The sequence below is a fragment of the Chiloscyllium plagiosum genome, unplaced genomic scaffold (genome assembly GCF_037043375.1).
Source record: "Chiloscyllium plagiosum isolate Xiang-an unplaced genomic scaffold, Cpla_swu_hap1 HiC_scaffold_45, whole genome shotgun sequence".
NCBI lineage: Eukaryota > Metazoa > Chordata > Chondrichthyes > Orectolobiformes > Hemiscylliidae > Chiloscyllium > Chiloscyllium plagiosum.
Window position 1 is genome coordinate 15,008,312 of NW_028270183.1, and position 27,946 is coordinate 15,036,257.

At 42.9% G+C, this 27,946-nt stretch overlaps 1 protein-coding gene across 9 annotated transcripts in view; it reads right to left on the bottom strand.

Moving 5' to 3' along the window:
• smarca4a (SWI/SNF related BAF chromatin remodeling complex subunit ATPase 4a) overlaps nt 1-27,946 on the bottom strand; it is a 110,924-nt gene that overhangs the window by 67,651 nt on the left and 15,327 nt on the right. For 8 of the 9 annotated variants that reach the window (XM_087983417.1, XM_087983416.1, XM_087983415.1 and 5 more), the window contains exons 2-5: nt 15,597-15,854; nt 6,190-6,322; nt 4,502-4,876; nt 2,703-2,801 (exon numbers count right to left, since the gene is read on the bottom strand). In XM_087983417.1, coding sequence (XP_087839543.1) covers nt 2,703-2,801; nt 4,502-4,876; nt 6,190-6,322; nt 15,597-15,818 — 829 coding nt within the window. In that variant the 5' untranslated portion in view covers nt 15,819-15,854. Of the gene's footprint in view, nt 1-2,702; nt 2,802-4,501; nt 4,877-6,189; nt 6,323-15,596; nt 15,855-18,931; nt 19,056-27,946 lie in introns of those variants that run through there. The other variant, XM_043694813.2, reaches the window with a different exon arrangement.

Here is a 27,946-nt window from a genome sequence, read left to right on the forward strand (position 1 = left end):
ATAGGGTACAACCTTGTTGGTCAATGGGAGGAATTAAAAACCAGGTATAGGGTACAACCTTGTTGGTCAATGGGAGGAATTAATCTAGTTGGTAACTGGAAGGAAGGTCAGTCAGAGGAATGGTAGTGAGGGTGAGGGGCTGGAAAGGGAGTCAGGTGATGGGAAGGAAGTTTATTTGAAATTGGAGAACTCATTATTAAGTCCTCCGGGCTGTAGACTGCCCAGGCAGAAGATGAGGTGTTCTTCCTTCAATTTGTGGTCTGATTTGCTGTGGCAATAGAGGAGGCAGAGGATGGTCATGTTAGAAAGGGACTGGGAAGGGGATTTAAAATGGGCGGTGACTGGGAGGTCAGGTTGGCCTCTGCAGACCTAGCTGTGATGCTTGACAAAATGTGCCCTCAGTTTACATTTGGTCTCACCAATGTAGAGAAGACCACATTGGGAGCACCGAACACAGTAAACTAGGTTAGAGGAGAGGCAGGTGAACCTCTGTCTCACCTGGAAGGACTGTTTGGGGCTCTGAATGGAGGTGAGGGGGTTGGTGTGTCGGTAGGTTTTGCATCTTTTACTGTTGCAAGGGAAGGTACCAGGCGTTCGGGGGTGTTGATGGGGAGAGTGGCATGAACTAAGGTTTGGCGAAGGGAATTTGCAGAAGGCAGAGAGGGGTGGGGAGGGGAAGATGTTACTGGTGGTGGGATCTAATTGGAATTGGTGGAAGTCTTTTAAGATCATACGTTGGATGCAGAGACTGGTGAGCTGATAAGTGAGGACAAGGGGGGACTCCAACTTTATTGTGTTTGGGGGGGACGGAATTTAGAGCAGTAGAGCAGGGAATGGAGGAGTTGCGGTGGAGGGATGTCTGGGTGACAGAGGGGGGAAAAGCACATTATTTAAAATAACTGGAAATCCGGGGTGCTTGGGAGTAGAATGTCTCCTCGTCCAAGCAGATGCAATGGAGGTGGAAGAATTGGGAAAACAGGGTGGAGTTCTTGAAGGATACTGGGTGGGAGGTGGTGTAGTCCAGGTAGTTATGGGAGTCTGTGGATTTAGAGTAAATGTCCATCTGTAGACTGTCGCCTGAGATGGAAATGGAGAGGTCAAGAAAGGGGAGGAGGTATCTGAGATAGAGCAAGTGAATTTAAGGGTGGGGTGAAAGTTGTGGATGAAGTTAATGAACTGCTGCAGTTCAGCCTGGCTACAGGATGAAACACCAATGCAGTCATCGATGTAACTGCAGTGCTTGTGTAGGTATTGAAGAGGGAATATTCAACATAACTGACAAAGAGGCAGGCATAGCTAGGGCCCATTACTACCCTCTGGATTTGGATTTAGAGGAAATGGGAAGAGTTAAAGGAAAAGTTACTAAGGGTGAGGACTAATTCGGCAAGGCGGAGGAGGATAGTGGTAGAGGGGGACTGGATGGGTCTGTTGGAGAGGAAGAGTCTGAGGGCGATCCTTGTGAGGTACGGACGTGTATAAGGACTGCACGTCCATAGTGAAGATAAAGCGCTGGGGGCCAGGGAACTGGAAGTTACTGAAGAGGTGGAGGGTGTGGGTAGTGTCACGGATGTAAGTGGGAAGGGTCTGGACCAAGGGGGGAGAGGATTGAATCGAGATAGGAAGAAATAAGTTTGATGGGGCAGGAGCATGCAGAGACAATGGATCGGCCAGGGTAACTGGGCTTTTGGATCTTGGGGAGCAGGTCAAACTGGGCAGTGCGAGGCTGGGGGACTATGATGTTCATCCTCCAGACAACCACTGCCCCACCTTTTCAGTGGGGTTTGACAATGAAAAGGGGTTTGGTGCGGAGAGAGTGGAGTGCTGCACATTCAGAGGGAGTGAGGTTGGAGTGGGGAAGGGGTGGAGAAATTGAGGCAGCCAATGTCACGTCGGCAGTCACCTCTAGTTCTGGCTCCTCATCCTAGTTCAAAATTTCTGATCAATTATAAAGCAATACACTCCTTAGTAAGTGCTTATATAGGAACAAGAGAGGGCAGTCAGCCCCGGGAGCCTCCTCTGGGAATTCAAATGGATCTAGATGATCTGCTCCTCAGCTCACCATTGCTACATATTTCTTGGTATCCTTACTAAATAAAAATCTATCATTTTCAAGCTTGCAAGTTCTAACTATCCCCCTGCATCTACTAAGCTTTGGGTTTCTACCATTTTTCGTGTGAGATATGTGCTTTCTGATTTCTGTCCAGAATGGCCTAGGCTCTAATTCCAAGGCTGTATTTTGTTCTGGATTCTTCCCTATAGGAATTAGTTCTGTGTATCTATCCTACTGAATCCTTTCAATATTTTCAATATCTTGATCAAATTACCCCTGAATCTCCTTCATGCTTAGGAATTCAAGCTAAGTTCATAATACCTGTCCTGGTAATCCAACCTGATCAAAACACTTCTTTGAACTCTCCACTCTTGTTCCTCCAAATATCTCCCAACTTACACTTTCATGCTCTTGATACTCATTGCAGCTTCTCAAGCTCATTCGTTTGTGAGACCTGAAAAATGGCAGAACTCCTCAAATTTGCTCAGACTTCCTTTCCTCCCATCATCTTTTAGGGCACAATCTTGGGGTCACACTACCATTCTTTCCTGTACTATTTGGTCTTCACTTCTACCCTCAGTGCCTTCCTGCCCTGCAAGCCTCGGTTATTTGGCCAGGTTTCTCAATAATTCCAAACAGCATAGAGAATTACCTTCTGGCCAGGATTTTGAGGGGCCGCCGGGAGGTTGACATTGCATTCCCTGATTGACACCAGCAGATCCTGGAGGCATCATGTTAGATCCTCCCATACCTGTAAACAAGGGGTAAAGGAAGAGACAAAGTCACGTGGATAGACCAGCACAGGCAGGGATTGTTTTAGTATTGGAAGTAATGACAAACAATGGCATGCTTGTGAGAACAAGACTTTTTTTTAGTAGGTCCTGCATATGCCCAACTCCCTCTGACAAGATATTTATCATATTTTTGCCTTATTAGTCCCTTTCAGACCACACGTGAGGTTATAGGGGCAGCTGCTACCAAGACTACCTTAAATCCACAAAAGTAAGCCAACTGTCTGGTGATGACATTCCCTCTTTTCGCCTGTGCAGGGAGGAACATGGGACCTCCTCAGTCAGAACTGCACAACTTAATTCTGCGACTCGCAACACAGGAAATCATGTTACCACGCTCCTAAATGTGGATGCTCCAAAATTCAATTCTCTAGCATATTTTGTTGCAATACACTGATACTCTAGTAACCTGATCCCAAAGTTCTGGTGTCCTAATATACTGGTGCCTTAGTATTCAAAGCATTGATGCTCCACTATCTGCCCATGCATACTGATACCCGAGTATCTCAAGCTTCAAATCACAATGATCAGAAACTCTGTACCTCAATGTATGATGCCACAATCCATATATACTGCAAGCCAGGTGGATGACAGTTGGGAATAAGTGAGAAATGGGGTGGTTTAGTAAATAACGTAGGATACTCAATGTGTTTGCAGATGTGTGTTGATATACAACCAGGATCTGGTTAACCTCAGTTCTATCCCTAGCAAGCACAATGTTACACAAATATCAGCATGAGCACAATCAAAAATAAACTAAGGGAAAACAGGACAGGAACAGAAAGAGGCCATTTAGCTTCTTAAGCCCATCCTTCCATGAGATTGTGGCCAGTTTGTGACCTTACTTCTCATTATCTCCTTTGCTTATTTTAAAATCATTGGTTCATAGAGTTGTCTTAATCAAAGATTTAAAATTAACATCTGACCCAACATGTGTAGAAAGCTGCCACATACCGAAGATCTGCTGGTCATGAATCAGTCAGTTCAATTAGATGAAGATCATTCTTGAATCAAAGGACAGTCGACAGTGCATGTAGAACAATTCCCTAACTTGCTTCTTGTCTGTAACCTTTAGGCCATATCTCCTAGTCCTGGACTTCAAATCAGCTGAAATGGTTTCCCCCTCTATCTGCCCTATCGATTCTCCTTAATATCACGAAGAGTCCTTGTCATGTTAAAGGGGATTGTCAGGCTTTCACCTGCATGGACCTTAGTAAGGGTTCATTTGGCCCGTTGGCCTGTGCCAGCCGTTTGAAAGAGCTAACCAATGAGCCTGACCCCTTTGCTCTTTCCACATGGCACTACAATTTTTCCATCAATTACTTAGCCAGTTCTGGTTTGGCAGTTACTATTGAATCTGATTCCACCGCCTATCAGGTAGTACATATCAATCATAATATATAACATTCTCTCCTGGTCCTCCTTCCAAATATCTCAAATATACATCTTCTGATTACCATCCATCCTGCTAATGAAAACTGCTTATCTTTCTTTATTCTAACAAAACACATCATATTTAAAAGGGCTTTATGGACTGGATATACTTTTAGTGGTGAGTTTTGAGATAGAAACCAAACTGCCTTTCTGATATGGGTGTGTAAGTATTATAATGGAGCTTGGTTTACTTGCTAACAATCAATGTAAAAGAAGAGGCGGATACCAAGTGGTCTGTTGTAATTCCCAGGAGCTGGGCCTGAAGCTGCTCCAGTTCCAGGGGTGGAGGGCGGAGGTAGTGATGATATCTGCTGCTGCATTCCAGGCGGTGGTCTCTTCCCTTGGATAGCCAACTGCAAGTGGTCAGGAATGGGTTGTCCTCTTGCAAGCATCTTGTATGCCATGATCTGTGCTCGCAGCTGATGCAGTTGCCCTTGGTTGAAAGGAGAGGGTCCACGGTTTTGCTGTCCCAGTGTCTGAGGTTCCCCGCCATCCATTGGAACACCACCTGGTCCAGAAGTCATAGGGGGTACCGAAGGAGGGCCGTTAGCAGGTACTGGACTTGGGGCATGCTCAGTACATCCCAGAGGAGAAGGGTAACCTGTGATTGAAGAGTTGTTACAGATTAACTTTGTCTTAAATGAACAACTTGCATTTGAATAAAACTTTAAAACATAAAACAACCCAATGTTTTAATTGTATCAAAGATTAGGGTTGGAGAGAATTAATTAGATTTTGATTTATATTATCATGTGTATTTTACAGTAAGAATACAATAAAATACAGAGAAAATTTAATTAAATGATAACTGGAGCACATCCTGCCAATTATGCTTCTCAACATTTCAAAAATGTACAAAGAGACACTGACTGACACAAGACTTGAGTGGAGATAGGAGATATACCTTTAATGTTTCATTCTGAGAACAAATCTACTTCAAGCAAAGACTGGCTCCAGTTTCTTCCTTCACTAACTGGCTATCAGAAGTATAACACAATGCACTTCACAAGAGCTTTACCAAACAAAATTAGATAACAAATCGTTAGGGAAGATGACCTAAAATATTTGAACAGGGTATTCCAGAAATTATGGCCTGTGCAGCTCAAAGCATAGGTAAAAACAATGACTGCAGATGCTGGAAACCAGAGTTTAGGTTTAGTGGTGCTGGAAAAGCACAGCAGTTCAGGCAACATCCGAGGAGCGGTAAAATCGACATTTCGGGCAAAAGCCCTTCATCAGGAATACAGGCAGAGTGCCCGAAGGGTGGAAAGATAAATGAGAGGAGGGTGGGGGTGGGGAGAAAGTAGCATAGAGTACAATAGGTGAGTGGGGGAGGGGATGAAGGTGATAGGTCAGGGAGGAGGGTGGAGTGGATAGGTGGAAAGGAAGATAGGCAGGTAAGACAAGTCTTGGGGACAGTGCTGAGCTGGAAGTTTGGAGCTTGGGTGAGGTGGGGAAGGGGAAATGACGAAACTACTGAAGTCCACATTGATGGCCTGGGGTTAAAGTGTACCGAGGCGGAAGATGAGGCATTATTCCTCCAGGCGTCGGGTGGTGAGGGAGCGGCGGTGAAGGCATAGCTGACAATAATGGATGATGAACATTGGGATTTTTAAGGACATTGCAGGAGGAGGAGGGGAGATGCAAGGAATGTGATGATGGTGTGTGAATGGGCCAGAACAAGTTAAGATAGAGGCAGCAGAGATCCTCGCAGAGGAAACAACTTGAAGTTAAATCATCTGGAGGGCAAGTCCCTGTGGACCATAATTCCTTGACTCCAAGCAGTAGCCATTGTATGATTGAAAAATAATTTATTCATTTTTTAAATGGAGCAGTAGAGGTGCAACAAAAAATGCAACCCATTCATTTATTTTATTAAAATAAAAATATCTCCATTAAAGCAAAGCCTGTTACCTTGAGAATGCTGGTCCATGGGGCTAGGCGGTGGTGCCATGCCACTGTGTCCTCCTGACCTCATGCTAATGGATTTCATCTGGCTGTAACGTGGGTCATCGGGCATCACCTTTTCATGCATTGATTCCATTGCCTGCAAAGAGAAAAAATGTTGGAGGCATTGTTCCCCTACAGCTGGCAGAGAACTGCAATTACTATACACAGCCTGTACCAGTGAATGTGCAATCCATTAATGTCATGCTCTTCACCAGTTTCCTGGCGTTCTGTTGACCAAAGCTCTCAGTGAAATGGACACAATGGGACAGGGAAGGGATTGGGGATTTAGCTGTGATTAATGGGGTAGCCAAGCACTGACTGTAGCAGGTTCCTTGGAGGTCTCTGCATTACAAATGGCTCGCAAGAACTGCACAGTATATGCAGCATAATGGATTAACATGAGGAGAGCTGCTGAGAAGAGGAGATAAGGTGAAACTGACAGACTTCCTACGGAGTCAGCACTTTGGCATCCTGCTGCTGCTGATTACCACAAAGAAGCCTGCTAGCTGCACATGGATTCGAACAGGGTTCAGCAGAAATGTCAAAGTCAGCCTTTCAGACAGCAATGACAGCGGGTTACACAGTGCTAAGGAGCAGAATGCATCTGGAACTTAACTGTTTAATGCAAATGAAATAGGAAGAAAAGCAGAAACTGACCCTGCAATTGACATTGGAACCATACAACTGGAAAAGATAGTGGTATAATTGAAGGGGCATCCGTACAGATACTATTATGCAGAGAAGCATGGTATATCAGAGTGCTATATAAAGTGGTATGGTGTATTACAGTGTTACATAGAGGAGAGAGTGTACCAGAGTACTTTACAGAGAAATTTGATACAAATCAGAGTGTTACTTAGAGAGATGAGGAATATTAGACTGCTATGTTGAGGGATAGTTTTTAGGCTGCAAATACTGTACATGCCTTGTAGGTGACACCAATAGCACGCATGAAGAGGCTCTCTTCCCAATTTTAGAGTGACAGAAGAGGAACAGAAAAGTGCACAGGTCCGGAGCTTTACCCTTCGAGAATCAAGCTCTCACAATCCGACCCACTGCAGCAGCCATGATGCACTTTCTGAATCTGCTGCGGTGTCTACTTCTTCTTACAGGTTTGCGGAAGGTGGCAAGACAAGCTCAGTGAGGAAGCAGCAGCGTCAAGAGTGTGGTGCTGGAAAAGCACAACAGGTCAGGTAGCATCCGAGAGCAGAAGAATCGACGTTTCGGGTATAAGCCCTCCGTCAGGAATAAGGCTTGTGAGCCAAGAGGACAGAGAGATACATGGGAGGGGTTTGGAGCTGGGGGGGGGGGGAAGGTAGCTGAGAGTGTGATAAGTAGATGAAGGTGGGGCTAATGGTAATAGGTTGGAGAGGAGGATGGAGCAGAGAGATGGGAAGGAAGATGGACAGGTAGGCCAGATCATGAGGGCGGTGCTGAGTTAGAGGGTTGGATCTGGGATAAGGTGAGGGGAGGGGAAATGAGGAAACTGTTGAAGTCCACCATTAATCCCGTGTGGTTGGAGGGTTCCAAGGCGGAAGATGAGGTGTTCTTCCTCCAGGCGTTGGGTGGTTAGCCGATTGAGGAGGTCCAGGACTTGCATGTCCTTGGTGGAGTAGGAGGGGGAGTTAAAGTGTTCGGCCGCAGGGCAGTGGGGTTGCTTTGTGCATCTGTCCCAGAGATGTTCTTCAAGGCGTACTGTCTCCCCAATCAGAGAACATCTCTGGGACACACGCACGATGGGCCTCCCTCCTGTTAGTAGTTTAACTGTCCTCCACCATTCATGACTGGATACAGCAGAGCCTTTTTAAAAAATTCAATCACTGTATGTGAGTGTTGCTGGCTGAACCAATATTTATTGCTCATCCCTAAATGCCCTTAAGAGCTGGTGGTGAGCTGCTTTCTTGAATCACTGCAATCCATGTGCTTTAGGTCAACCCAAATGCCATTAAGGATAGAATTCCTGGATTTTGACCCAACATCAATGAAGGATTTGTGATGTAACGTTAAAAGATTAAATAGGAATATCTCTCTGGACATTAATGTAATATTACAAAGTTAAAGTGCACTGAGTGAACATTCTGGAAGTGGGTGGGGATGACATTCATGCAAGAATGCGAATGACCCCTAGTCCAATTAGTCATTTGCTACTACTCCCCCTATTATCAAATTAAACAATCATTTAATCTCTTCCATTCAGAAATGCTTTCTAGCCATCCCCTGAAGCTAGGTATGTCACACCTGCATTGTCTTGGGGAACCACTGAGTCAGGAAAATCATTTACATAACGATTTCCCAGGATTAGGGCATTTACATTTACATTATCTCCAAGGATGATCTCATCCTACCATTGTATCTGGGGTAATGTGACTGTGAGGGAGTGACTGGGGATTGTCGTGAGTGGCATGTGACTATGGGGGAGTGGCCAGAGTATCTGTGAACATTACCAACTGACCTATATAAAGGGAATGTGTTCTCTTTGTTCAGGGCCTCACTTTGACTCGACTTCGCACGCCTGCAAAGGAGGGGAGGGTCAAAGGGGATCACCTAACTTGTACAAGCTTTAATAAACTTTAACTGTTTGCAGAAGTTGGTGTGTGCGAATTGCATCTTGTGTGTGAAACTTTGGAAAAAGAACCCAACAGTGACAGTGAGTGGTTTGAAGGGGAAAATGCTTAGATTGGATCTGTTGGCTATCTGATAGCTCAGCCCTGTCAACACATGGTGCGTCCAATGTTAGGTATACAAATAATCCTGTGTTGTAAATTCACCAGGTCAACACCTCATTTTTACTTATGCCTGATGGTATACCTGTCATGTCCTTTTCTAGCACCTCTTATTGAACAGTGCTAATCTAGCTTGATGGCATTAGTACTAATGAGCCCTTACGGGTGATGAACAATGAGGTTGTCCACCAAACTCAATTCTGTGCCCTTTCCAAACTCAGTGTTTCTTCCAAGTAGTGTTCAACATGGAGAAGGACTGATCTGTTAGTCAAAGCGGTTTAGCAGGTGATATCAGCCAGTGGTTTCCTTGTTTTAGTCTGACCTGATGCCAGAAGACTTCAATATCATGGACTCCCAGGGCACCTCACCCTCCCATCTCTATGTTCCCATCTCTGGCAGTTCTATCCTCGTGGGACAGCATATACCCTACCTAAGGATGGAAATACTGCTTTGAGATCTATTCTATATGATTATGATTATGTGCTTACGACTCTGTCAGCCTGTAAGATAGCTCTCCCAATTTTGGCACATGCCTCCAACATTGGCACTAACGTGGACCATGACAATAGGTAGGATTAAGACACATATTCTCTGAGAATATGAGCAGCTCGGGGCTAAATTTAAAAAACAGAACCTCAAAGGTGTTAATGTTCAGATTACTAATTGAGCCATATGCAAACTTGCATAACGTAAATAAGATTAGAGGTAAGTGCATGGCTCAAAGATTTGTGTGGGAGAAATGGGTTCGGATTCATGAAGCAATGGCACCAGTACTGGGGTAGGAGAGTTGTTTTGTTGGGACCAGCTTCATTTGAATCGTATTGCAACCAATGTCCTGGAAAATTGCTGCCTAAAGCTGTAGACAGGGCATTAAACTACTTAGTTGGGGAGGGTTCAATTTAACAGCTACCCTGTTAAGCCGCCTAAAATGTTAGTAATGTGTAATAATATAGGATCAATAAGCGATCTCATCGTTTAAGATCCTTTGGGAGTAGTGATGATAACATAATAGTTTGAGGGAAGCAACATAAGTCTCAAAAGTTTAAAAAAATCAAAAAGAAACAAGAGAGCAGAGATGCAGGATAGTGAAAAGATGAACAATAATCAGTCCATAATAGGAAGGAGCAGAAGAATGCAGAAAAAAATAAAAACCAGAGTAAGTAGTATTGGTAAAACGTCAAAATTTAAGGCCTTTTATCTGAATGCACATGACACAAGATAGGTATAAATTAAAATAAATTAATATGACTTCATAGCAGTCACAGGGATGTGGTTGCACAATGATCAAGACTAAAAACTCAATATTCAAGAGTATTCAATGTTTTTGAGGAACAGGCAAAAAAGAAAAGGGAGTGGGATAGCTTTGTTCATAATAGAAGGTATTTGTCCAGTTGTAAATAGTGATATACATGCAATACTTCGTGATGTGGAATCAGTTTAGGTAGAAATAAGGAATAGCATGGGAAAGAGGTCAAGGGTGGGACTCATCTGTAGGCCTGAAGTGTTGCATCATCGTAGGACCAAGTATAAATCAGGAAATAATGGAGGTTTATAATCAGGGATCTACAAATGTTAATGGGTGATTCCAATCTGTGTATTGATTAGACAAATCAGATGGATAAAGGTAACATGGAAAACAATTTTATAGAGTGCGTCAGGGATTGTTTCTTAGATCAATGAGTGCAGAACCTACCTGGGAACAGATTATTTTAGCTCTAAAAGACCACACAATGTAGGAGCAGAAGTAAGCCATTTTGCCCATCAGATCTGCTTTACCATTCAATGAGATCATGACTGGACTGATAATCCTCAGCATTACTTTCCATGCCTTTTCTTGTATCCTTGATACATTCACTGATTAAAAAGCTGTCTACCTCAGCACTGAATATACTTAATGATCCAGCTTCCACATACCTCTGTGTTAAAAAAAACATACAGATTTACTACCCTCCAAGAGAAGAAATTCTTTCTCTGTCCTACCCAAGTGATCTCTTACTTTGAGATTATGCTCTCTGGTCTGAGACTCTCCCACAAGGGGAAACAATGTCTCCACAGCTAAGCCACCTAAAATTCTAGTAATGTGAAATACAATAGGATCAATAAGAGATGTCATTGTTTAGGATCCTCTGGGAATAGTGATGATAACATGGTAAGTTTCAGGGAAGCAACACAAGTCTCAACTCAAATAAGCACAATTACATGATGTGAGGGAAAAATTGTCAAAAATGGGCTGGGGAAAACAGCTAAAGGGAATGTCAGTGGATGAGCCGTGAAAAGCAGTAGATATTTCATAGCACTCAGCAAACATTTGTTTCAGTCAAAAAGGAGGACTTGGTGACAAGGATGAACATGCCATGGAATACAAGAAGAGTATCCAATTGCCAAAACTAGTGGTAGTACAGAGGATTGGGAATCTTTTTAGCAACTAGCAATGGATATACAAAAAGTTAATAAAGAGGGAGAAAATTGATGCAAATAAATTGGCAAGAAATATAAAAACAAACAGCAAGAGCTTCGTGCGTGTATAAGAGTAGCTAAAATACGTATGGGATCCTTGGAGAATGCAACTCAGGAATTAACAATAGGATACAAGGAAGTGATAAGATAAATTAAATCAATATTTTGCATCAGTCTTCATGGTTGAGGACTGCAAACATCCCAAAGATAACAGATAAGCAAGGTACTAATGTAAAGAAAGTCTCTATCAGAAAGACAAAGTGCTTGACAACTTGAGAAGAAGCCAGGACCTGACGGTCTGCATTCATGGGTTTTAAACTAAATGACCTGATCAGGTGTACCCGAGAACTCTGTTGGGAAGCTAGAGAAGTGATTGCTGGGCCTCTTGCTGAGATATTTGTATCATCGATAGTCACATTTGTATCATCGAGGTGCCAGAAGACTGGAGGTTGGCAAACGTGGTCCAATGTTTAAGAAGGGTGGTAAAGACAAGCCAGGGAACTATAGACCGGTGAGCCTGACCTCAGTGGTGGGCAAGTTGTTGGAGGGAATCCTGAGGGACAGGATATACATGTATTTGGAAAGGCAAGGACTGATTTGGGATAGTCAACATGGCTTTGTGCGTGGGAAATCATGTCTCACAAAGTTGATTGAGTTTTTTGAAGAAGTAACAAAGAAAGGCATTTGACAAGGTTCCCCATGGGAGACTGATTAGCAAGGTTAGATCTCATGGAATACAGGGAGAACTAGCCACTTGGATACAGAACTGGCTCAAAGGTAGAAGACAGAGGGTGGTGGTGGAGGGTTGTTTTTCAGACTGTAGGCCTGTGACCAGTGGAGTGCCACAAGGATTGGTGCTGGGTCCACTACTTTTTGCTATTTACATAAATGATTTGGATGCGAGCATAAGAGGTACAGTTAGTAAGTCTGCAGATGTCTCCAAAATTGGAGGTGTAGTGGACAGCGAAGATAGTTACCTCAGATTACAACAGGATCTGGACCAGATGGGCCAATGGGCTGAGAAGTGGCAGATGGAGTTTAATTCAGATAAATGCAAGGTGCTACATTGTGAGCAGGATTTATACACTATCGATAGTCACAGGTGAGGTGCCGGAAGTCACAGGTGAGGTGCCGGAAGACTGGAGGTTGGCAAACGTGGTGCCACTGTTTAAGAAGGGTGGTAAAGACAAGCCAGGGAACTATAGACCGGTGAGTCTGACCTCAGTGGTGGGCAAGTTGTTGGAGGGAATCCTGAGGGACCTGGATGTACATGTATTTGGAAAGGTAAGGACTGATTTGGGATAGTCAACATGGCTTTGTGCGTGGGAAATCATGTCTCACAAAGTTGATTGAGTTTTTTGAAGAAGTAACAAAGAGGATTGAAGAGGACAGAGCAGTAGATGTGATCTATATGGACTTCAGTAAGGCATTCGACAAGGTTCCCCATGGGAGACTGATTAGCAAGGTTAGATCTCATGGAATACAGGGAGAATTAGCCATTTGGATACAGAACTGGCTCAAAGGTAGAAGACAGAGCGTGGTGGTGAAGATGGTTACCTCAGATTACAAATGGATCTGGACCAGATGGGCCAATGGGCTGAGAAGTGGCAAATAGAGTTTAATTCAGATAAATGCGAGGTGCTGCATTTTGGGGAAAGCAAGTCTTAGCAGGATTTATACACTTAATGGTAAGGTTCTAGGGAGTGTTGCTGAACAAAGAGACCTTAGAGTGCAGGTTCATAGCTCCTTGAAAGTGGAGTCGCAGGTAGATAGGATAGTGAAGAAGGCGTTTGCTATGCTTTCCTTTATAGGTCAGAGTATTGAATACAGGAGCTGGGAGGTCATGTTGCGGTTGTACATGACATTGGTTAGGGCACTGTTGAAATATTGCATGCAATTCTGGTCTCCTTCCTATCGGAAAGATATTGTGAAACTTGAAAGGGTTCAGAAAAGATTTACAAGGATTTTGCCAGATTTGGAGGATCTGAGCTACAGGGAGAGGCTGAACAGGCTGGGGCTGTTTTTCCTGGAGCGTTGGAGGCTGAGGGGTGACCTTATAGAGGTTTACAAAATTATGAGGGACATGGATAGGATAAATAGACAAAGTCTTTTCCCTGGGGTTGGGGAGTCCAGAACTAGAGGGCATAGGTTTAGGGTGAGAGGGGAAAGATATAAAAGAGACCTAAGGGGCAACTTTTTCACGCAGAGAGTGGTACGTCTATGGAATGAGCTGCCAGAGGATGTGGTGGAGGCTGGTACAATTGCAACATTTAAAAGGCATTTGGATGGGTATATGAATAGGAAAGGTTTGGAGGGATATGGCCGGGCGCTGGCAGGTGGGACTAGATTGGGTTGGGATATCTGGTCGGCATGGACGGATTGGACCGAAGGTTTGTTTCCATGCTGTACATCTCTATGACTCTATGACTGCAGAGATAGTAGAGGTATTGATCGACATAATCCACAACATATTGGATTCGAGGAAGGTTTGGAAAACTGCTAATGTTATGCCTCATTCAAGAAGGAAGGCAGACAGAAAACTGGAAACTTTAGGCCAGTTATTTAACATCTCTTGTTAGGAAAATGCTGTAGTCCATTATTAAGGAAGAAACAGCAGGACACTTAAAACTTAGTGCAATCAAATGGAATTTAACACGGTTTTGTGAAATGAAAATCAGGTTTGACAAATTTGTTGGGAGTTATTTGAGGAAACTACATGCAGAATTGACAAAGGGCAACTGGTAGATGAAATGCATTTGAATTTCCAGAAGGCATTTGATAAAGTTTATTGCACAAGGTAGGAGCTCACAGTGTTGGAGATAATGTATTAGCATAGATTGAGGATTGATTAACACCAAGAAGGCAGACATTCAGGATTAATAGATCTTTATCGGATTGGAAAGGTGTCACTAATGGAGTACCACAAGGATCCTACAGCGTCAATTATTTACTTGTGTCAACTGTGTTTCCCTTTATGGGAGAGTTTAGTGTCAGAATAAGGAAACATCCTTTAAAGACAGAGGTGAGAAGTGAATTTGTAAAATTCTTTATTGCAGAAGGGTGTAGAGGCTGGATTGTTAAGTGTATTCTAGGTTGAGATAGACATATTTTTAGTAAGGGAATCAAGGCTATGGGCAGGTCAGTGGAGTTGAGTATTATCAGATCAGCTGTGATCACACTGCTTCTAACTCAATGTCTTATGATGTTATGGTCTAATGGCTTGGAGGAGTGGGCAGAGTGTAATCAGGTGCAGCAAATAATCAAGAACGCAAATGTAATTTTGGCTTTATTGCTAGGAGGCTGGAGTTTAAAAATACTGAAGTCTTATTCCAACTATATAGGGTGTTGGTGACAATATAAATGCTCTGTGTTTAAGAAATGATATATTCACACTGGAGGTAGTCCAAAAGCTGATTACTTTGAACAAAGTGCATGACTTATTAGGAACTGACATACAGTTTAAACTTTTTCTGATGAGAGTTTAGAAGAATAAGTAGTGAATTTATTGAAACATACAGGATTCCGAGCGTGCTGAGAGGGTGGATGTTGAGAACATTGTCACATGTACGGTAATCTCAAAGTAGGGGCCACAGTTAAAGAATAACAGGACATTCATTTAAAACTGAGATGTGAAGGAATTTCTTCTCCCAGAGGGTGGTGAATGTCTGGAACGTTCTACCCCAGAGAGCGGGGAAGGCTAGAATCACTAAGGTATTTAAAAAGGAGGTAGATATGTTTTTGAAATCTCAAGGAGTTGGGTGCTGTGAGGAGATGACATGATAGAGAAATGAAAGCCTGAGGCAGATCAGACATGGTCTTATTGAATGTTGGGGAAAGCTTGAAGGATCAAATAGTCTACTCCTGCTTCTATTTCTAATGTCATTACTATAGTATTAAGGGAGGTGGCTCAGAGAATCAGAAGGAGGAAAGGTCAGGTTCTGCGTGAAGTCAGGGGAGTGCCACTAATGACATAGATATCAAAGAGCTAACATTACAATGCTGAGTCAAGTAGCCTGCTCTGCTGTTTGATTCCACAAAATTGTGAACAGCAGCTATGGAATGACTTTAATAAGCCGAACAAATCAAAAGTCTAGCCCCATTCATGTTTTCCTTTTGCTGCTAAACTCTTTGTCTTAAAGACTGCTTTCTAACACATCACAGTTCTATTACAAGAGATTATCACAACATTACCTTATGAAGTTGATGAATGCTTTCTGCAGCATAACCTCCAGGCCCCTGTGGAGTCATGGAATGACCGGCAGATGGGGGACCAGGGCTTGGTCCCATCATACTGTGTGCAGAGCCAGGTGAGGGTCCAGGACTGGGGCCTAGCATTGATCCAGGAGAAGGTCCAGGTCCTGGTGAGGGGCCTGGGCGAGGTGTGCCTCCCATTGGAGGATCAGGAGTTGACATTTTTCAGCAACACTCTTTGACGACTGGCTGCCCACCCTTCAATAAAAAGATACACATTACCCAATGCATTTGCCTTCATTTCTGCGTGCGATGCTTTGGTTCAAGTGTCTGCATGCTTGGCTTCCGCTTTTGAATTCTCACAGAGAAGTTCTCCCCATGTCATAACCATAACTGGAGCAGAGAAATGATTTTTTAAAAATCACACACTTTCAATAGAATAAATAAAGAGAAACTTTGAATGGTATTGGGTTGATAACCAGAGAGTTTAAACCTGTGGGCTTTGAAGATATTGACAAAAGAGCCCGAGGCAGCATGATGCAAACATTTCTAAAGGAACGTATGGTTAGAATTTGGATTGCACTACCTAACAGGGTGGATGGATTGAAAGAGCTTCAATTGCAGTTTTCAAAATACAATTGGATAAATACTTGGTCAGAAAATTATGGCAGGGATATGATAAGAGACAGTGGGACGAATGGGTTGCTGTCTGAAAAAGTCAGTTTATACTTAATGGGTCAAATGGCCTTTTGTACTGTACTATTGAATAAACCAATCAATTGGGCTCAGAGAATCTCCATAGTGTGGAAGCAGGCCATTTGGCCAATTGAGTCCACACTGACCCGCTGAAGAGCATCCCACCTCGACCCAGTCTCCTACCCTATCCCTGTAACCATACAATTTCTATGGCCAATTCACCTGACCTGCATGACTGTGGGAGGAAACCAAAGCACCCAGAAAAAAAACCCACACAGACACAGGGAAAATGGGCGGCACAGTGGTTAGCACTGCTGTCTCACAGCGCCAGAGACCCGGGTTCAATTCCTGCCTCAGGCAACTGACTGTGTGGAGTTTCTCCCCGTGTCTGCGTGGGTTTCCTCCCACAGTCCAAAAATGTGTAGGTTAGGTGAATTGGCCATGCTAAAATTGCCCATGATGTTAGGTGAAGGGGTAAATGTAGGGGAATGGGTCTGGCTGGGTTGCGCTTCGGCAGGTCGGTGTGGACGTGTTGGGCCGAAGGGCCTGTTTCCACACTGTAAGTAATCTAATCTAATCTAAAAAAAATGTGCCAACTCCACACAGACAGTCATCAGAGTGTGGAATCGAACCCAGGTCCCTGGCACTGTGAGGCAGCAGTGCTAACTAATGAGCCACCATGCTGCCCTTTCAACTCAAAAGGTTAGTTCTGCTTTCTCCCCACAGATGCTGCCAAACCTGCTGAGTTTCTCCAGCAATTTCTGTTTCTGTTTCAGATCTCCAGCATTTGCAGCTCGACATTTTATTATATCACTTAATATGACCTAGTCACATTGCCACTTGGGGAGCTTGCAGAACACAATTTGGCTGACATACATCCTATATCCCAACAATTATGACATTTCAAAATGACTTTTCTTTTTTCACGGATTGAACATGTTATGGCAAGACCAGCATTTATTCCCCAACCCTAATTGCCCTTAAGGAGGAGGTTGTGTGCTGTCCTTTAACAAAATGGCTTGCTTGGCCGTTATAAAGGCTAATTAAGAGTCAACAACACTGTGTGAATCTGGAGTCACAATGTAGCCCAGGAGGCAGATTTTCTTCCCTTGAAATTCCTTGAATTTTAATTTTTATCAGCTGCCACGATGGGATGTAAATGAATGTTTTGCAAAATCTGCTCCTCAGGATTACTAGCAACATTATCATTGCTGTATCATCTCATCAGCTGCAAGATTATTTGGGCTGTTCTACAGTTGTGAAAGTTGCTATATAAATATAAGTTATTTCTGTGTTCTATTTCTAGGCCTGTTTGATCTGTAGAGCATTGTTCATCATTTGTCACCTACTGCTCTATAAAGTTTTCTACGAGGCTTGACAATGCAGCTTAATGGCAATAAACTAATAAACCAATAAATGGATTTTAGGTACCCCTTGAAGGTCTGATTCTCTGACAGCCATGAATGGATGACCAATGCTATTCCATTGTGCAAAATAAATTTGGAGAGTAAAAATGCCTGTCACCATAATATAAGAATCTTGACTTGTTACTTCTTCCAAAATGCCGTCACCTCACACTTATCAGGTTAAATTCTATTTGCCACCAATCTGCCCATTTGACCAATCTGTAACCTAACACCTTCATCCTCACTGTCAACCACTAGGCCAATCTAAATAGTCCCTTTATATTGCAGCAACATAATAAAACAAAAAGTGATGACTGTGTGAGAAATAGGGACAGGAGATCAGTGTGGAAGGGAAAAGAGATAGGTTTTAAATGGTTAAATCTAATAGAAACTACGTGCATTTCAAAAGAATTGTCATCCCTTCTCAATACTTCAATTATTCAACCATACATGCAGTCATTAGCTCTCAGAAGAATGCATTACTGTGGAAGATTAGATTCTAATTCTGTGGCTGTCGGGTGTGATTAGACAGAATACTGATTATGCTAAGAGTGTTGAAATCATGCAATAATTGGGGAGAACCATTGTTCTGGGATCAGGATGTGATAGGAGCCTGAGTGGGAAGTGATTTATTGCAGTGGAACTCTACATAATAGGAGCGAATGGGAAGTGATTTGGTAGATCAGAACTCTGTGATTAGATTAGGTGTGTGCTGATGTGGAGCCAACTGTACAGTGCTTGGCCTGAATTAAAACTGACATGTGGGTTGCCAGGCAAATACACTTCAGGCAGCATTTGTATTTCACTGACAATCGCTATGAAAGGGAGAGCAGGCCTGTGAATCCCAGGGGTGATACCATGCTTTCTGAAGACACAGGCAAAAATAAAACCAACTGTCATACAAATTATCTAGTTTTTCTCAAGTCAGGATTGAAGAAGCAATTTGAGTAATGTGAGGAATCCAGCAAGATAATGCTGAATTTATGTTGAGAGGGAGGTGGGAAATTAGTAGAATCTTAGCTGGGAGATCTGGTTACACTTTATCTCTTTCATCCCAATCTTTCCTTTTATTTAAATCCTTTTCATATCCTAATTTCCAAGTATTCCCAAGTAAATGAATGGTAGGACAGGAGGGTAGTTATTTTACTCAATATGTTCTGACACGCTGCAACATATGTCTGGGGCAGGTGCTCTGGAAAATTGGATCATCTGGTCCAGTGGAAAGGACATTACCTCTGTGCCACCAGAATCTCCTGGACAGGAGGGTATACTTTGTTTGATGACTTCCATACCCTAATACTCTGGACATTTGCGGTTTAGGCTGTCATGTGAGAATGGCCATTGAGCATTCATAAATCTGTAATCAAGGAAAATGATTGTTGTTAGGAAAGTATAATGAGCTATACCCAAACAGAAGTTAGTGTCTTCAGGAGGTGGGGAACAATTTGGAACCATGACTTCTTTGTGAAAACTCTGTTTCCTGCTGGTGGCTTGGTCTTCTGTCCATGTCAATATGTTATCCTTTACATCATGAGCTTTTAATTTCCTCAATAGCCTTTGATTTGGCACCTTGTCAGATGTTTTTTGCAGGTCTAGGTGCAGTGCATTCACTGGCTCCTCTGTCTCCAGCATATCTTGCTTTCTCAAAGAACTCTGATGAATTGGTTAAATATTCCGGTGCAGTAGTGAGGGATTGCCACATTATTGGTTGGGGCCATTTCTTGGAGAAAGTGTGAATTAAAGCCTCATTTTCTCTCTGAGGTAGAAGAGACTATGCTTATCTGTTGAAAAGGAGGATTTTTATTGTAGTGTCCAGACAAATAATTATTACTTAATGAACATCACAAAAATGGATTATTTGGTCATTGTCACATTGCTGTGCCATAATGTGACTGACATGTTTCTCACAGTGAGTACACTTCAAAATTACTTCATTGCGTGTACTTTTGGATATCTGGCAATCAAATTTTAGCTAAACATATGTCTTTTCAGAATAGAAAAGGGAATAATATTCAAAGGAAAGTCAGATGGAGGTCAGTTAATTTGGACTGTGCTGGTACAAAACAGGGACAGCAAATCAGCATAGTGTCATACAGCATGGAAACAGACCCTTTGGTTCTACCAGTCCATGCCAACCATGTTCCCAAAAAAAACTAGTCACTCCTGCCTGCGCTTGATCCATACCTTTGCAAACCTTTCTGATTCATGAACTTATACAAATGTCTTTTAAACATTGTAACTATACCTGCATCCACCACTTTCTCTGGCAGTTCACACCACAAAAAACATTCTCTGTGTAAAAATGTTGCTCCTCGTGTCCTTTTTAAATCTTTCTCCTCCTCTCACCTTAAAAATATGCCCCCTAGTTTTGAACTCTCTCATTCTAAGGAAAACACTCTTTTCATCATGATTTTATAAACCTCTATAAGGTCACCCGTCCACCTCCTACACTCCAGTGAAAAAAGTCCCAGTCTTTCCAGTCCATTTTTATATCCTAAACCCTCCGTTCCCGGCAACATCCTGGTAAATCTTTTCTGAACCCTCTCCAGTTTAATATCCTTCCTATAATAGGGTGGCCAGCACTGCAGACAGTACTCCAGAAAAGGCCTCACCAATGTTGTGGTTCTGTTCGCTGAGCTGGGAATTTGTGTTGCAGACGTTTCGTCCCCTGTCTAGGTGACATCCTCAGTGCTTGGGAGCCTCTTGTGAAACGCTTCTGTGATCTTTCCTCTGGCATTTGTAGTGGTTTGAATCTGCCACTTCCAGTCGTCAGTTCCAGCTGTCCGTTGAAGTGGCCGGTATATTGGGTCCAGGTCGATGTGCTTATTGATTGAATCTGTGGATGAGTGCCATGCCTCTAGGAATTCCCTGGCTGTTCTCTGTTTGGCTTGTCCTATAATAGTAGTGTTGTCCCAGTCGAATTCATGTTGCTTGTCATCTGCGTGTGTGGCTACTAAGGATAGCTGGTCGTGTCGTTTCATAGAAGAAGCGGTAACGCAAAGATTAGAACAAACAGTCTTACCGCAAATTCAACCCAAACTCTTGGTCTGATATGTGGATGACACCTTTGTAATCATTAAAAACACAGAAATAGAGAACACACACTGGATCATCAATGCCACACTCACAGGAATCCGATTCACTAGAGAGGAAGAAAAGGACAACCAACTCCCATTCCTAGACGTGATGGTACAGAGAACACCTAACGGAGAATTCACCACAAAGGTATACAGGAAAGCCACACACACAGACCAAGTCCTGAACTACGAAAGCAACCACCCCAACACACACAAAAGAAGTTGCATCAAGACACTATTCAAAAGGGCCACAACACACTGCAGTACACCAGAACTGCAAAAAGAGGAAGAAGAACACCTATACAAGGTATTTCCCAAAAATGGATACCCGCGCAATTTCATCAACAGATGCCGAAGGGAAAGACAACGGAACGAGTTCATGCCGCAACCTAATGGACTAGCCACACTACCATACATCAAGAGCATTTCTGAACTGACAGCCAGACTATTGCGACCACTAGGACTCATAACAGCACACAAAACAACAGCCACTCTCAGACAACAACTCACCAGAACGAAGGACCCGATACCCAGCATGAGCAAAACCAATGTAGTGTACAAAATCCCCCATGCAAGGACTGCACAAAACACTACATAGGACAAACAGGAAGTCAGCTAACGATCCGCATCCATGAACACCAACTAGCCACGAAATGACATGACCAGCTACCTTAGTAGCCACACACGCAGATGACAAGCAACATGAATTCGACTGGGACAACACTACTATTTTAGGACAAACCAAACAGAGAACAGCCAGGGAATTCCTAGAGGCATGGCACTCATCCACAGATTCAATCAATAAGCACATTGACCCGGACCCAATATACCGGCCACTGCAACGGACAGCTGGAACTGACAACTGGAAGCGGCAGATTCAAACCACTACAAATGCCGGAGGAAAGATCACAGAAGCGCTTCACACGAGGCTCCCAAGCACTGAGGATGTCACCTAGACAGAGGACGAAACGTCTCCAAAACAAATTCCCAGCTCGGCGAACAGAACCACAATAACGAGCACCCGAGCTACAAATCTTCTCACAAACTTTGAAGGCCTCATCAATATTCTGTACAACTCTACATGACATCCCAACTCTTGTACTCAAAGGTCTGAGCAAAGAAGGCAAACATGCTAAACGCCTTCTTAACCACTCTGTCTACCTTCAAAGATTTGTGTACCTAAACCCCTAGGTCTCTGTTCCACAACAGTATCTAGTGCCCTACTCTTAATTGTATAAGTCCTGTCCTTGTTTAGTTTTACCAAAATGCAATGCCTCACATTTATCCAAATTAAACTCCATCTGCCACTCCTCAGTCCATGACCCAATTGATTGAGATCTCCTTATAAGCTTGGATAACCTTCTTCACTATCCGCAACCACCAATTTTGATGTCATCTGCAAACTTACTAACCATGCCTCCTATGTTGTGGTTCTGTTCGCCGAGCTAGAAGTTTTTGTTGCAAACGTTTCGTCCCCTGGCTAGGCGACAACAAAAACTTCCAGCTCGGCGAACAGAACCACAACAATGAGCACCCGAGCTACAAATCTTCGCATGCCTCCTATATTCTTATCCAAATCATTTATATAACTGACAAACAAAAGTGGACCCAGTATGGAACACTGCTGGTCACAGGCCTCCAGTTCGAAAAACAACCCTCCATCACCCTCTGTCTCCTACTATAAGTCAATTTTGTATCTAATTTGTAAGCTCACCCTGAATCCCATGTGATCGAACTTTACTAATTAGTCTACCATACAGAACCTTGTCAAAGGCTTTACTAAAGTCCAAGTAAACAATATCTATTACTTGTCCTCATTGATCTTTTTGGTTATTTCATGAAAATTCTCAATCAAGATTGTGAGACACGATTTTCCTCACACAAAACCATGCTGACTATTCCTAATCATTCTTCGCCTCTCCAAATGTATGTAAATCCTATCTTTCAGAATCATCTCTAACAACTTACCCACCACCGATGTCGGACTCACAGGTTTATAGTTTCCAGGCTTCTCTTCACAGCCTTTTTAAACAATGACATAACACCAGCCATCCTTCAATTTCTGGTATCTCACCCCTGTTTTTAGATAATATGAATATTTCTACTAAGGGCCCTGGAATTGCCTCCCTAACTTACCACAATGTCCTGGGATACACCAGATAAGGTCCTGGAGATTTATCCACTTTTATTCTTTCTAAGACTTCCAGCACTTTCTCTTCTGTAATGTGAACTGTTTTTTAAAACATCAATATTTATTTCCCTGAGGTCTCCAGCTTCCATTTTTTTCCCACTGTAAAAAGTGACACAAAGTATTTATTTAATATCTCTCTCATCTCCTGAGGTTCAACACAAAGACAACCTCACTGATCTTAGGGGGACCTGCCCTCTTTCTCGTTGGTCCCTTGCTCTTTACAATTTGTAGAAAGTTTTGGATTATCTTTAACGTTGTCTGCCAAGGCTATCTCATATCCCCTCTTTCCTTTCCTGATATCCTTCTTAAGAATGCCCCTTCACTGTTTATACTCTTCAAGAGATTCAATTAATTCTAGTTTTTTATATCTAATATATGATTCTTTCTTATTCTTGACTGGAACTTCAATGTCTTTATTCATCCATTGTTCCCTAATCTTACCAGCCTTGCCTTTCACTCTAACAGGAACATAATGCCTCTGAAATCTTGTTATCACACTTCTGAAGGCTTCCCACTTGTCGGGTGTCCCTTTACCTGTGAACAGTCTACTCCAATCAACTTTTGAAAGTTCTTGTTTCATACTCTTAAAATTTTCCTTCCTCCAATTAAGAACTTCAACTTTTATGGAAGACCTATCCTTTTCCATATTTATTTTTAAACCAATAGTATTACGATCACTAGTCCCAAAGTGTTTTCCGACAGTCATTTGCCCTGCCTTATTTCCCAAGAGAAGGTCAAGTTTTGTGACTTCTCTAGTGAAGCATTTACATATTGAAAAAGAAAATCTTCTTGAACATATTTAATAATTCTTCACCATGCAGACCTTTAACATGATGGCAATCCCAGTCAATGTTTAGAAAATTAAAATCCCCTACTATTACAAACTTTTTGATCTTACATATATTCGAGATCTCTGTACATATTTGCTTCTCAATTTCCTTCTGACTATTGGGGGTCCTATAGCACAAATCCATGAAGATGATCATTCCTTTCTTATTTCAACCCATATATTTTTACTAAGTGATCCCTCAGAAATATCTTCTTTAGTTACAGCAGTAATGTTTTCCTTAATCAAAATGCCACTTTGCCTCCTCTCATCTCCCTTTCTAACAACATCCAAAACCTGGAACACTGAACTACCAGTCCTGTCCCTCCCTCCCTCAGCCAAGCTTTTGTAATAGCTACAATGTCCCGTGCCATGTTCCCATATATGTCCTGAGTTCATCATCTTACCTGTAAGACTTCTTATATTGAAATAAATGCAGTTTAATTCTTCAGAGTTACTTAATTCTCTGACTTGCTCACCTGTCTTTTCTAATTAACTTGCTCTTTTCTGATTCAGAACCATCCTCACCTTCCTTTCCTTTTTCACTGTTACTTAGGAAGCCCCCATTCCCACCCACCCCCACCCCAAAAAAGTTTACAGGCTCCCAAAATAGAACTAGCAAATCTCCCTGCCAGGATATTGGTCCCTTTCTAGTTCAGGTGAACCCCATCCTTTCTGAATATGTCTTTTCTGTTCCAGAAGCAATCCCAATGATCCAAGAAACTTAGACGATCACTTCCTCTGAGAGAGTCTCTCTTTCAACAGTACACATAATGGAATATCTGTTTGAGAGAGGAATAGCCGCAGGACTCAGCCAAAACCAACATCACTCAAATTCACATCAAGTGGACAGTCATGTGGCAACTGAGTGATTCTGATGGGAATAAAAACTGAAAAGAGCAAGGAAAGAAAGACAGCAGCTTTATAATCCCTCATTAGAACTTGGCACTGGAAGTAAACCAGAGATTACTACTTTTGATGTTCTGTTTTTTGATCTTCTACCTAACCTTTTATATTCACTCTGCAATGCCTTAACCCCTTCCTTAACTATATCATTCCTACCAATGTGTACAACAATTTCCGGCTTCTCACTATCCCCTTTGATAATGTGCTTCAAACCTTTTGATACATTCTTAACCTGGGCACCAGGCAAACTACATACTATCCGTGATTCACGCTCACTGCCACAGAATCTCCTGTCTGTGCCCTTGACAGGAGAGTGTCCTGTAACAATTATTTCAAATCTTGACAATCCTGTTTAATATAAGATTCAATTTTAATACCCAAAATCTGACTATCACTTCAATTCTCCTCTGACAGACTCTCTCTTTCAACAATATTCAAATGGATTGAAAAAAAAACACTCAAATGCACATCAAGTGGACATTCATGAGACAACTGAGTGATTTGATTGGAATAAGAACTGAAAAGAGCAAGGAAAGAAAGACAGCAGCTTTATGATCAGATCACTAGTCTTCACACAGCAGGCATATCAGGACAATGCTGACTCAGAGAGATTTATACATCAGGCAGGTCATTGAGATTCCCCAGAGTTGGGTTTGCTGTTGGTCAGGTGAAACAGGGAGGGATTTCCTTCAGCAATAATCATGCAGCATGTACTTATTAAATTGTAGGACAGTAAGGAACCAAAACAATTAAGGGAGCAGGCAAGATTCTTTGAAAGGCTTTAGAGGCTGGACAAAAGCTTTAAGATCTAGTTGGCACATTTTTGTTGATAGATTCATATTGACATGCATATTTTATGAATCCATATGCTTGCACACAGACCATGCCATTGCTTCATTGTCTTATTTCTCAATGGAGAGAGCACCACATTTCACTTTACAGCATGACTGTCTCCCAGTCCAAAGCTTATGGGTTCAAATTGCACAAAGGACATGACCCACACTGGTGGATAGAGGGAGTATCATCAGAGCTGCTCTTCTGATTGGATGTCATACTTGAGTTCCCGTCTGTCCTTTGGCTCCACTAGAATTCTAAATAGAGAGTCAAATAAGCTCTGGCCAATACTCCTCACTCAACCAATATCACTTAAATGCACATAAGTGGACATTCATGCGGCAAACACTCAACAAATTGGAAGCAATGCTACCTTGTGTCAGTTTGTAGAATCTGGCTGCACACAAATGGCTATCAGGTAAATACAGATTCTGCACACTATTTCATAATTTGTTGTAAATTAAAATGTTGAGATACTGTGATGACTTGTTATATAAATGCAAGGAACCACAGTGTTTTAAACTAGTCATGGAGGCCTGAGCTCTCACCCACACCTATTTATAGTCAAAAAGTGTGGTGCTGGAAAAGCCCAGCCAGTCAGGCAACATCCGATGAGGCTGAGAGATAAATGGAGGAGGGGTAAGGGTAGGGGGAAGATAGCTGGGAATGCGATAGATAGATGGACATGGGGGTTCATGATAATAGGTCAGAGCGGAGGATGGACCGGATAGGTGGGAAGGACGATGGACGGGTAGGACAGTTCAAAAGGGTGGTGCCAAGTTGGAGTGTTGGATCTGAGATAAGGGTGGGGGAAAGAGATCAGGAAACTGGTGAAATCGACGATTATGCTGTGTGGTTGAAGGGTCCCAAGACAGAAGGTGTGGTGTTCTTCCTCCAGGCGTCAGGTGGCTAGCAGGTGGCGGTGGAGGCAGCCAGGACTTGCACGTCCTTGGTGGACTGGTAGGAAGAGTTGAAGTATTCAGCCACAGGACGGTGGGGTTGCTTAGTGTGTGTGTCCAGGAAATGTTCTCTGAAACATTCCACAAGTTGGCATCCTGTCTCCCCAATGTAGAGGAGACCACATCAAGAGTAATGGACACTGCTGATGAGGTGTTTGGAGGTGCAGGAAAATCTCTGCCGGATGTGGAAGGATCCTTTGGGGCCTTGGATGGAGGCGAGGGTGGGGGGAGATGTTGGAGCAGGTTATGCACATCTTGCAGTAGCAAGGAAAGGTGCTGGGAGTGGAGGCTGGGTTGGTGGGGGTATGGACCTAACGAGGGAGTCGCAGAGGGAATGGTCTCTGCAGAATGCAGATAGGGGTGGGGAGGGAATATATATCTCTGGCGGTGAGGTCTGGTTGTAGGTTGTGGAAATGGTGGGGGATAATGCATTGTATCCAGAGGTTGGTTGGGTGGAAGGTGATAACTGGGGGATTCTGTCCTTGTTGTGATTGGAGGGGTGGGGTTCAAGGGTAGAGGTGTGGGAAGTGGAGAAGATGTACTGGAGGGCATTATTGACCACATGGGAGGGGAAATTGCGGTCTTTTAAGTAGGAGGCCATCTGGGATGTTCTGGAGTGGAATTGGTCCTCCTGGGAGCAGATGCGGCAGAGGCAGAGGAATTGGGAGTAAGGGATTGCGTTTTTACAGGAGGCAGGATGTGAACAAGTCTGCATTTATAGCATATTATTAGTTGTTCCAAGATCGTCTTCTGAGGAAAAGGTAGTGCTGATCAGCAATCTGGTTGATACAGAAATTGTAGGTCTGAAGACACAGGTAAGATAGACTGGGTTGGATATTAAGTCCATATCGTTATAGGACATTGGTGAACCAGTTGGATTTATACTGCCAAAGCTTTTAAAATGTGTTCTCCCACAAATATCCACTTCCTGCACCATTCAGTAGCAGCAGTGTGTAGAATCTACAAGTGCACTGCAGAAATTCACCGAAGATCTGTAGGCAGCACCTTCCATCTAGAAGAACAAGGGCTGCAGATACATGGGACTACCACCACCTGCAAGAAACCCTCCAAATCACACACCATCCTGACTTGGAGATTGCTGTTCCTTCGGCATTGCTGGGTGAAAATTCTGGAATTCCCTCTCATAGGCATTACAGGTGTCCCTAGAACACATGGATTGCAGTGGTTTAAGGTGGCCACCATCACCTTCTCAAGGGCAACTAGGGATAGGCAATAAATCCCAGGCAGCAACACCCAAGAGTTCCATGAGTGAACAAATACACTTTGGGACTGAGTAGTATAATCAAGGCTGCCACTCTTGTGCAGGACAGAGGCAGTGCTATGTTTTTAGAGGTAACGTCCTTCTGATAACAGGTTACACTGAAGCCTCATCAATGGTTTTATTTATTCATTCATGGGATGTGAACATCACTGGCTGGGTCTACATTTATAGCC